This window comes from Neolamprologus brichardi, chromosome 23 (genome assembly GCF_056152115.1).
Source record: "Neolamprologus brichardi isolate AB-2024 chromosome 23, ASM5615211v1, whole genome shotgun sequence".
NCBI lineage: Eukaryota > Metazoa > Chordata > Actinopteri > Cichliformes > Cichlidae > Neolamprologus > Neolamprologus brichardi.
The window spans coordinates 9,427,175-9,439,354 of NC_142125.1; the positions used below are offsets into that span (position 1 = coordinate 9,427,175).

A 12,180-nucleotide genomic window follows, 5' to 3' on the forward strand; every position below is an offset into this window, starting at 1 on the left:
CATAAAGCAATTTTTACTTTCTTCAGTTTTTCCCCTGTCCTGGCTTCCTCTGTAGTGGGAATTTAGGTCTTAATCAGCCTCGGTTTTAATAAGATTGGATTGCTTTTCGAATTAAATTTGACAGAAAACCTTTGGCTTTCTGACAAGGAAAAAAAAAAAGAGGCAAGACAATGAAATGCAGAATAAAAGAAACGGGCCAGATGATAAATCGCCATCACCACACAGCATATTATCAGGATGCTGCGCATCGTCTGGCATGGTACTGCCAGATATTGCTGTAGCAATGACACGTTTCCTCCCAGATCACAAGAACGCACTGAATCTAATAATCAACTAAATATAGACACAAGTTAGAATGAGAAAGTCGAGCTGTGCTATCACTTCAAAAGTAGTCAGACAAAAATAAAATAACAGTAAATTAAAATATGTTTGAAATTCAAATGCTTTAAAGGTACATTTATGCACACTTTAAGGGATGCTGAGAAAAGTGCTGTGAAGACCCCAGCGTTGGGCCAGGAAACAATATCTGACAGTACAATGGTGCCACCTGAAGTTAAAACACAAGGACTGCAGCTGGAAAATTACAAAGGAAAAGCTGGAAATAGTTACTGATAATTAAGAAGAAGAAAATGACAGTTCTCTTGTTTTTTAGAGCTTAAAATTCATAAAATTCAAAACACACTTCAACTAGAAGAAACGAAAGAGACTTAATGCTGTTTAATTTTTTTATCCTCCCACACTTAGATTATATTTTCTAATAAAATAGAAAAGCTTATTTTAAAAAAAGAAAGGTAACTATGTCATACTTCAGGTCATAAAGGTTAATTTTACCATAGCAACTAGACCCGGATAAAAGTATGTGTCGGTAACTTATGCTTCATTGAAAATTCATAAATCCCTTGTATGCTGCAATTGCTAAATGGCACCACGAGATGGCGCCACTTTCCTTGTAGTTGCGTTAAATTCTGGTTGAAAACTGTAAATTTAGGTCGATGTGATTATTGTTTCTATGATTTTTTGTGGGGACTAAAAAGCCATCTCTTAGCTGATACTGGAGAAACCAGTGAAATGCGGCTAGTTTTCTGGTTTGTTTGTTTATTTAATGTTGTGAGGTTGCAGGGCATCTTCTGATTATTTCAGGTCCCTCGGGTTATTGGTTATGTCCATTTTCCAAGTCTGGTTTTAAGTATTGTCTTGGGAGGGATATCTCAAGAACATTTCTCGAGATGTGGTCTCTTACGATGGCCGTGTTGCCTGAGCCTCCGTCCTCTGTGTTAAGTATGATATAGCTGCTCATCTGTGCAAACCAGTTTGAATAAATACAGCACCCATCAAACTCAAACCATTCGAACTGTTCTCATAATGGCTCACGCGGTGACCTTTTAGCACAGAAAAACCTTAATGGTTGTAAACACCCTAAAAATTGTTCCCATGAATCATGGGGGGAAAACAATTTTTACAAAAAGGAAGAGTAATCCTTTACCCTGGTGGAACCATCTGGAACTCAATATATGAGGGATGCTAAGGGTCAAAAACAAAGAGAAAACCCTCTGTGTTTTAAGGATGGTGCCTATAACCTTAGTGCACAGTTTGACATGGATTTTAAGAGTAAGAATACCAAACGGAGAAAGTGAAAAGGCCAGGTCAATAAAATGAGGAATCAGAAATTTTCATCACTGTCATGGCTGCATATAAAGTTCTGTATTTGCTTTTTTTTTTTTTTTTTTTTTTTAAACTGTTTGCCCTTTTACATATAGCATATAGCATGTTTCCTCCAGAACAATGGCCACAGCATTGCTGCTATGGGTCCTCCTAAAAAGAATCTGCAAACATCCCTTTGGTCACATTATTGATTAACAAATGGGTCCAGTGTGTCTGGAAAGTTAACTGAAGTTTCTAGAAAGTCAGCCTGCATACATATAAATAGAAATATCTTCAGTTTAGTCAGATTATTTATCTGTATAATTTTATTCAACGTCAAAAACAGATTTGGAAAAGTTACCACAACCCTTAGAGCCATATGAATGTTTAATAAACTCTAATTATTCTGTAAATTAGAATACCATCAACTGGAATTATTTCTGAGTTAGTCACTAAGTCAAAGTATCCTTGGGCAAGTTACTGAACACCAAGTTGCTCTCAAAGAGTTCATTTGAGTGTGAATATTAGATAGAAACCACTCAGGCATGAAAAAAGTGTTTCTGTGAATGGATGAATGAGGCAAGTTGAACAAAGTGCTTTGAGTGCTCAAGCAGAGTAGAACAGCTCTATATAAGAACCACGTCATTTACTTTTTACCACATGTTAATAGAAGTGCCTATTTAGTGGTGTTATTGCCCCTCTCTAAAGACAGACATCCATAAATGTTACCACTGTGGCATCAAAACTGCATTTACGAAACCAAATATCAAATGTGATTTTTTAAAAATGTTCAAATGTTTGGTGAATTTGCACCAGATAAGCTATAAAGTTCTTTTTTTCACCATCAGCATTAAGACTTTATTAGTCTTAATCCGGTAAGTGCCAACAAATTCATCATCTCTGCTGATCCCATGAGAGCACCGAGCGAATGCAGCTGCATGCAAGCTACAATTTCATTAACAAGTGGATTTACCTGCCAGCACAGAGCTGTCAAGCGCTACTGGATCAATGCTGCATCGTGATTGGCTCGTATGTTTCTAGGTTTAGCTGTTGATTGGCTCTTTGGTGAGAGGGGTGGGATATTCAACATCTTTACAGAACTCTAAGAACCCTGAAGAAAAATCTATAGAGTGTCACGTCGCTGTCTTTAATAATGTCTTTTATGTTACTCAGAAATACCAGTAATATGACCAAACTCTTTACCAGAATTACTGGTAACAGTTTACTGCCTGTGAAAGGTCACCAGTGTTAAATCGTTTGAGGGAAATGCCCTGTTACTTTTCTCCAAATGCTCTGCAGGGAGGCAGAATACAGCAAGTCAAACATTGCAGTTTAAACACCTGTTCGCACATAATCTTGAAATTTTGTACCAACACTGAGTGCAGATAAGGAACCGTGAGTGGTTTAACAGAGGATTTTATTAAATTCCTTCAAAGGTAATCATAAAGCCAGGCCTCCTAGACTTACAAAGGTAGGAATGAGCCTTCTTCATAAATGGGACCATTTGACTGGTTGTAAATGGTTAGTATATAGACCACACTTTGGCAAAATATCTTAACACAACCTGTCATACAGAGATCTTTGATAAATCATCCTTCAACACTTTGGTTGAGGAAAAAAAACACATTTATATGTAAAACGGCAGTTAAATAGTGTGAAACACTGGATTTGTTTAAGGCAGCCTGTGATTATTGTATTGAAAGGCCCAGCAAATTCACATGTCAAAACTGAAATGAATTACATTAGAAACTTTAAAGAAAATCACATTATTTTTCACACTGTTGCACGGCAGTTGTTTTATAAGAGCACTTTACATCTGCGTGAATCGCTCATCGTCCGAGAACGTCGAGTTATAAATGCCATCATTTGCACCGTTTTCAGCCGTTTTCACCCCCGTCTCTTCGTCGCTGTCCTCGTCATCTGCATCCATGTTTTTCTTCCTACGAAAAGAATGAGCAGATCAAATGAAGCTCAGTTATCATATTTTCAAAAAGCTAAATGAAAATACATCCACAGTCATCTGCTCACAGTTTTCTTTGGACCAGAGGATACACAAGCAGGGCGATGATGCCGACGCTAACTGCACCCATGACCACCCCGAAGACAATGAGCCACGGAGGGGTGTCAGGGGAGACCGGTGCTGCCAGAGTGGGATAGATGCCATCGAACTCCAGAGTTTGATCTGTTAGCAGAAAAGCACCGTTGATTCGATTTCTCGACTTTCTATTGGACAAAGGAAAAGATTTCATTTAAGGGGATTATTCTGGAAAAGGCCAAACTGCACTGACTCTGGACAGCAACACAGTTTTTACAGTTTTGCCTCTTTACACCACCTAAGTTGATTAAATCCAGTAGATCTAGAAATACTTTTCTCTTCCCATCGTTCTGGTTGTCAGATGGATTTATTTAGATTTTCCAAGCCTAATGATGGCCTCTTTCACTTGTCTTTGGACGTCATGTTGAGCGTTAAGGCCACAAAATGCAAGTTATTTCTCAACTACTTGACAGTCAGTTGTCCAATTACTCTGAAAATAGAGACAATACATGAAAGTGGCTGCAATTGAGGTTAATGCAGCTTTAATTAAAGCTGCGTTTTAATCATATCCAGATAAAATCCACTGTAGTGGTGCGCAGAGACAAAATCACAAAGTGTTTCATTAGCCAAATGCTTAAGGATTTGCAACCTTGTGTCAAAAACACAAGTATGCGTATGTTAAAGTCACACTTTTGCTCCATGTGTTCATGCAACATTGTTTCAGTAATGCTTAAATGTAGCCGATTTTAAACTCCTTCCTCCGGTCAGGGTCATTTCTCAGTACAGTACATCCTCCAGGGGATCTCTAAGTACTTCTTAAAACTGATGACTCACACACACAAAAGCATTTTTTATCATGAGTGATAAAACTGTTTTTAACTTTTAGGTTGACCTGGGGCTGGAACTGTTTTTTGGAAGCTTTGAAACCAGTTTGTCGTCTTAGAACTTAGCATCCCCTGAAACGAATGCATTAAGGAGGCAGACAAGAGGAGGTGGTGAAAGTATGCCAAGTTAACACAGCAGCGCCTCAACAGTGAGTGGTATACACACTGCGAACCCATTAAGTTAGTTTGCAGTTGGCCAGTTCCTCTGCAGGACCTGCTGTACAAGCTGGACACAGAAGCTACTGAAGTGGGCCAAAGCTGCTGAGGATCAGAAATAGTAATCAATGCATTCTTACAGGTATTAAACTGTATAAAAACATTGGCTGTAGTTTGAATTCAAACTACAATTTTAAAACTTTCTTTTTTAATTAGCTGACCTTATCGTTCCTGTACAGGAAAAAAAGCTTCAAAATACCCTGACTTCCCACATAATTTCTACAAGCTGGTGAATTTGTGCCAGAATCTCGGGAAATCTGTGATTCCAAAGTCTGCCTGTGAGTCTCCTCCTAGATGTGAGCCTGGAAAACCTTCAAAGATAAGTGGTTCGGTGCAAAGTCCCATACAAAATTTGAGCTTCATAAATGCTAACCGTAAATGCTAAAAAAATACAAAAGTGGTGAAGAGCACCTGCGTTAAGTTATGCTGCTCTACATAACACATGTATTTACAGTAGAAACAGAGGATTTGTTTGGTGCTTTTTTTAGGGGGGCGGGGGGGGGGGGGGGGTGTTACCAAAAATATTTGTTTGCTTTTTAAATAAATTCTACTGCTATCTGTATCAGTTATTGTGATCCATTAAAATAGTGGATGTTAATGGCTGGTTGAGGCTTTTCACTATGGACACTGCATATTGTGCCCCTGCCTGTGTGGCTTCTCTCCTGTCACTCCTGGCTTCCTCTCACAATCCAAGGAGACAGCAGGCTTGTGTGTGAGCGTGAACAGCCGTCTCTCTCTGTTTCCCCTGTAATGGACTGGTGACCAGAAAAGTGTGATGGATGGATGGATGGATGGAAATGTTTAAATGAGAATGCTCATTACCTACATGAGGGAAATTATGTTCACTTAAGTACAAAAATAACCTGTTACTTCATAAAAATAAAAGGGATCAACTTCGTTTCTATGGCCACACTGCATAACCCAGGGTAAACCTGCTCATGCATGCATACATAAAATAGATGGTGTTTGAACGCAAAGTGTTTGAAGTGTTAAGGTTAGTGATCGGGTTTGTGGTTTATGGTTTAGGTTGGAGCTTTGAAGCCTTGTTCAAAAGAAAACAAACCTCTGGCAGTGGCAAATCTCCATGACACAGGCACACGTGTTAAAGCAAAATATTAAAAAATGTCACGACACACCTGTTCCTGCGCTACATAATCTAGAAAGCTGCACTTTTGCACCATATGTGAGCCAAACATTCATTGGGAACATAATTACGCTACCCATTTATATTTATTTGGAAAACCCATTAGTTATTAGTCATTTTAGAATTTTCTAGGAAATGATAAAATGGGTAATAAATGTTTAAAAAAAAATACTTTAACATCCATTATTTACATCCAGCTAATAAGAAAATATAACAATAATAGTACCAATAACTAAAACTGTAGCATGTGATTACTTTATAGCCATCTCCACAGTTCCTTTATCAACAAGTTCGGTGTTGTTCGGCCTCGTCACCACAAACCAGAAGGACACTCTCGGAGTCTCGTTACACGGATGGACGTCTGAAACCCTGGTGAAGGTTTACAAGACAATAAAAGCGAAGTTATAAAATGTGAGTCACCTATCGTGTTAAGAGATGTTCTATTATGTTTTTACAACTGTTTAAGAACAGATGACACAAAAACAGTCTTACCCAAATTCTTCTCCGTTAGTGTAATCCCTCATGGCAAAAGCCAGAGCTGCCCGGAAAAGGAACATTTCATTTTTGTTCCAGGGATACTGCAAAATCAGCAACATCAGATTAGGGACTGTTTTTCAGCAAAGGTTAACTGTTTGCCACATGGACCTTGGCCTCATATTAAGCAGTCACATGCACTTTAAGAGAATTCTGGCTAATATTAAGCACTTGATTGTAACCATGACTCTAAAATGATGGCGTGTAAAATATTAATAAAAGCAGAAGTTAATGATTTGGAAATTAGTTAGTGTGTGTGTGTCTTAAATTTCATACCATCAGCAAGTTGCATTTAAATTGGAAAAGTAGCATTTCTACTCCCTCTGTAAGTATTTGGAAATTTCCAAAAACTTACTGCTGCTGTATCGCTGCTGATATTTGAGGCCTCCTCTGTCATATTTGTTCCTTCATAATGTGCAGAACGGTGCATGCCTAACAGGTCTGAACAGACCGTTTAATCTCTCGATTCTCGATTTTCTCTGCCGCAGTACCCAACGAATGTGGTTTGGCATTTTCTTGCTGAAATAAGCAAGACTTTCAATTTTAAAATCTACGTATGCAATCACGACCACCTTATTAGGTACATCTGTTTAACTGCTCATTAACATACATATCTAATTGTCCAACCACATGCAAGCATGCATGTCAGTGGCTTTTAATGCCACACGTCCGGGTTCTGAGTATTTCAGGAATTTCTGATTTGCTTAGATGTTCGCACACAACCATCTGTAACAAAAAACAGTCCAGAAAACAGAGAGAAAATATCCAGTAAGCAGCAGTTCTCTATGTGAAAATGCCTTGTTGATGCAAAGGGGTCAGAGAACAATGACAAGACTGCTTTGAGTTAACAGGAAGGCAAAAGCAACTCATAACTACCAGTTACAACCACACAAAAGATGATCTCTCGACGCATAGCACACCAGATCTTGAAGCAGAAAGCAGAAGACCACACCGGGAAGCACTCCTGTTAGCTAAGAGCAGGAAACTGGACAATAGAAGATTAGAAAGATGAGCATTAATAAGGTCAAAATCAGGGGTGTCCAACTCCAGGCCTTGAGGGGCCGGTGTCCTGCAGGTTTTAGACGTGTCCTTGATCCAACACAGTTGATTTAAACGGCTAAATTACCCCCTTAACATGTCTTGAAGTTCTCCAGAGGCCTGGTAATGAACTAATCATTTGATTCAGGTGTGTTGACCCAGGGTATCTGAAACCTGCAGGACACCGGCCCTCAAGGCTTGGAGTTGGATGCTGTGTATCAACAGTTCAGGATGCTCCTGGTGTTGTAATAGGGTGAGGGATATTTTTTGGCACACTCTGGTGCTTTTAGTGCTTAAATTAAAGGCCACATCCTGCTTAAGCATTGTTGCTGACAGCATCTATCCCTTTGTGACCACAGTGTACCCATCTTCTAATAGCTGCTTTCAACACAATAACAACCCAGCCACAAAGTTCAGATTATCTCAAACTGGTTCCTTGAGCATGACAGTGAGTTCACTGTACTCAAATAACCTCCACAGTCACCAGATCTCCGCCCAACAGACACCTTTGGAATGTGCAAAGGGAGATTCACATAATGGATGTGCGTACAAAATTTGCAGTCGCTGCATAAAACTCTGAAGAAATGTTTTCACCGCTTTGTTGAGATAAAGGATTAAGGCAGATAGAAGCAGGTCCTAATAAAGTGGCTAGTGAGTGCATCGTGGAGTTTCAACGGTGCCTTTAAAGATTTGCAAGTTGCCCGTGGTATCTTCACAAAAGCACTCAGTGCCATCACAGATCTTAAAGAGGAAAGCTGTTCAGGAGGTTTTTCCTCTTTGTCTCAATCTCTTTTGAATGAGCTCCATAAACGGAGACAGCAGCATCTCTGGATCTTGTTTCTGCATGTATTTTTTATTTGCACGGTACACTTTGAACTTTCAAAAGTATTCCTGAGCCCATGCGGTGATGTTCACTCCAGATTCAGGTCTGATTTATATTAAAGTGTTCTTTGAGGGCATGACAGCCATTCAGCAGTGATTTTCAGCCCTTTTCTCTTGCGTATAGAGATTTTGCTGGATTCTCTGAAACATTAATGATATTATCTATGATCAGTGTACTGTAGAAGATTAAAATTCTCTCTGTTTGTTCCACAAATCTGTGCCAGAGTATTGAAATTCTCCCCGTGTTCTGAAAGACTTACCCTGCCTAGCATGTTTTTTTTTATACGTAATCCTGTTCATCTAATTACTAAGATGTGTCCAAAGCAGGTGTTTGCTTGTTTTTTTTAGCATTACACAGCTTTTCCGGTCTATTGTTGCACCTGGAACTTCAACTGATTGTAATGCTGGACATGAACGATCACATTTCTCAGTTCCACCACATTTTCTTTGTAAATATAGGTTGGAAATCATTCCTTTCTTTATTTATAATTCACAAAACATTCAAATTTTTAAGGAAATGGGATTGCATTCCTGTTTTTAATATTATGAAGTCAGAGCTGTTTATGGCAAGAAGAGCGATCTGAGGATGTGGAGGAATATTTAAATACATACAGCTTGATCTCCCAGTGCGGTTTTGATGCTGAATCGAACTTTGTAGGCTTCTCCAACACCTATAAAGATAAAACAGACTGAAATGTCCTCTGCGTGCCATGAATTGCTGTGCTAGGCTTTAGATGAGAAGTGTAGCTGCTGCAGTTTATCTTTCCTGTGCTGATAGACTGAATCCGAAGAGCAGCAGCATCAAATTTAGTCTCTCTCAGCTATTTCCTCATAGTTTGGTTGTAGATTAGCAATTTTAGGATCATTGTTCAAGTCTACAACCACGATGGAATGAATGAAACTCTTGTTGTGAGGTAAATGCTAAGTTATGTGTCTAATCTGACTTTGTTCCAGTAAAGAGATTAGAAGCTGCATTCCACACTGACTTCTGGGCTAAGAAGGGATAAAACTCCTGTACACAAAGCCTGTGTTTACTCATATTAATGAATTTATGTATTTTTTTTTAAAAATGTGAACACACAATATTTGACCAAAGGTTACATTTTAAGAGCCTTACCTGGTTTACAGAGCTCTTCCGCCACAGAAAATGACAAACTGAGCAGGAGCAAGATCTTTTCCAACATTTTTCCCAGAAAACAAAAAGCAGAATAACACAATGCTGTAAAAGCTCAGGCAAAGGTCCCAGCATTCACCGATCTAAAGAGGTCGGCAGAGGATTTAACTGGATAAAGCCAGGGTTTAATGATTAAGCCAAGACACACCTGAACTAATCTGTCCTCTCTGTTAAAAAAAAAAGGCTGTCACTGCGCTGCACTGCGTGGAAACAGTCGAGTGGGCGCTGTTTGTTCATGCTTTCCAAAGGAGCCAGATAGGTCTAATGTGATAGAGGCAGACCTCCCAGAGGAGAACAGAATGGCCCAGTCTGTTACTATTTACTTAGTATAGCACAGTGTGTGAACTTCCAAGTTACAGCCACTTAAAATGGTATAATAAGTAGTGACCCCTAGAAACAGAAACAGCCTGGGAAAGTATATAGCATCTACTAATTAATAGAAGTGGATCTGTTATCATTTTTTCCAGTTCCATATTTTTATTTTTACATATACGATATAATATGATATGACATGATATGATATGATATGATATGATATGATATGATATGATATGATATGTAAACTGTTACCTTTCATTTTGAAAGAAAACAACATTAAAACATTAAAGGTGAAACTAACAGAGGAATTTAGAAGAAGAGCAAATAGTGCGACCCACAGGGTGTAGTTGTAGTACAGTTGTTGTTGTTGTTGTTGTTGTTGTTGTTGTCTAAGCCTGGAACCCTGAGCCCCACTTATAAATCCTTGCACAGCATTTACAAAATCCCCTCACCCAGCCACAGGTATTAAACTATCTCGAGGAGCCGTGATCTTTGCAAAGGCTGGATGGTTTGTTCTGTTCTAAAGCAGTGCTGCTGTTGGTAAGTGGTGGTAAACATGATCACTGCTGGTATCAGAGTGCATGTGCCATAGAAATAAAAGTCGAAAAGAGAGAGAGAGGGCAGTACTCCAGAGTCAGATTTCTCATATGTGCCAGCCCTTCTGGAACTTGTAAATACTGACAGTACAAGAGTAAACACTTGGATTTTAAGTCACCGTTCTTCTGATTGGCTCCCCCGTGCAATGACAGGATTTAAACAAGAAGGGTCTTTATCACCTAAGACAAATCAAGGATATGAAAAACAACAATCTCATTATTTCAGACTAAGAGGCTATACAAATGACAGAAAATAAGGATAAGCAGAACAGGTCCATTTCAGGTGCAGTTCATTTAACCCGCCGGCGACCCAGCCATATGTTTACACTAGATCATGAAATGAGGTAGCAAGATTGACTGCAGGAGAAGCCTTGAGGATACTTGATGCATAAAATGAGGATGCAAACAGGTCAGCTGAAGGAGATGAGTTGGGTTTACTAGTTAACTTGCCACAGGGTGAGAGGCGGAGTGCAGAAAACCATTTGCACTCACATTCACACTTACGGTCAATTCAGAATTAGCGGTGAAGCTGATCCCATACTGTAGCTGCATGTTTTGGACATATGGAGACTACACACACACCGGACGGTGGATTCAAACCCCTTGAAAATCATGTTATCAGAATAAATATCACAGATAAAGGGAAGAGTACAAGTATGATACACAAAACAGTACTTCTGTATGAAACGAAGCGAAGTCACTTGATTATTTTAGTCACTAAAATATTTTGGTTGCTTGAGGGTTAAGCCCAAAAGTCTGATTTGGGATACAGGTGAAATCAGCCCAGCACTCTCTGTCCTTTCTGACCCAGTCCTGCTCGGTCAGAGTCAAGCAGGACAAACTGTACTCTCCACACTCCCTGTTCCTCCCTACATGGTTATCAGGTCTAACCTAGCTTTGCTATGTGATGCAGAAATAAAATCTCCCACAACAGATCGCAGTGAGCTCTTTCTCATCCTCTTTACTGAAAAAGCCTTTGCAAACACTTTCAGTTATTCAGTCAATCAATATCTAAGCGCTCACTTATATAAGGTTAATGATCAATTCTTCCTCATCAGCTGTTAGGTTAATTTTTTAACCACTGTCTCAGAAAAGTACGTTTGAAACCGCCATTTATTGGAAATTAAGTTCACATGGGTCAGGTTTGAATGTAAAGTCTCATTCCCCCGATAACAGACTGTTTCAGTGATTTAAAACACCACAGCAGACCACATGACACTCTCCTACAATAAACGATCTTTTGTACCCATAAAATGTCATAAGTGTTTTCCAATAAAACAGACCACGATGACGCATCACTGAGGGTTGAGCCACTGGGTTGCAGTAAGAATAACTGGTCTTTCCTCTTCCTTCCTCCTTCCTCGACAAATCAGCCAATCAAATGGGAGCAACTCAGTGCATTTAGGCATTTAAACATGGTTAAGATGACCAGCTAAACCTCAAACCGAGCAGCAGAATGGGGAAGACAGGCAGTTTAAGTGAGTTTGGCACCTGATGGGCTGGTCCGAGTTTCCCACATTGCCATCTCTGGGGTTTGCAGAAAAATCGATAATATCTATCCGATGAGTCTCAATTTCTCAGAAATTGGTGTCAACAGCATGAAAGGCTGGATGTGTCCTTCCTTGTATCCGTGGTTCAGGCTGGTGGTGATGGTGTAATGATGAGAGGGACATTTTCTTGGCACTCTTCTGACCTTTTATTGGAACATTGTTTAGACA

General features: G+C 39.4%; 1 protein-coding gene across 2 annotated transcripts; it reads right to left on the bottom strand.

Annotated features, from left to right (window-relative positions):
* Nucleotides 1-3,041: 3,041 nt before the first annotated feature.
* Nucleotides 3,042-9,795, bottom strand: cltrn (collectrin, amino acid transport regulator). 2 transcript variants are annotated; one of them, XM_006790242.2, is made up of 6 exons: nt 9,492-9,795; nt 8,987-9,045; nt 6,413-6,498; nt 6,176-6,289; nt 3,670-3,864; nt 3,042-3,581 (listed from the first exon to the last, which is right to left on the bottom strand). In XM_006790242.2, the coding sequence occupies exons 1-6, from the start codon at nt 9,556-9,558 to the stop codon at nt 3,452-3,454; spliced, it is 651 nt and encodes a 216-aa protein (XP_006790305.1). In that variant the 5' UTR covers nt 9,559-9,795; the 3' UTR covers nt 3,042-3,451. The 2 variants fall into 2 exon arrangements, with proteins under 2 accessions (XP_006790305.1, XP_035763341.1); XM_035907448.2 differs by lacking the exon at nt 8,987-9,045.
* Nucleotides 9,796-12,180: the final 2,385 nt, after the last annotated feature.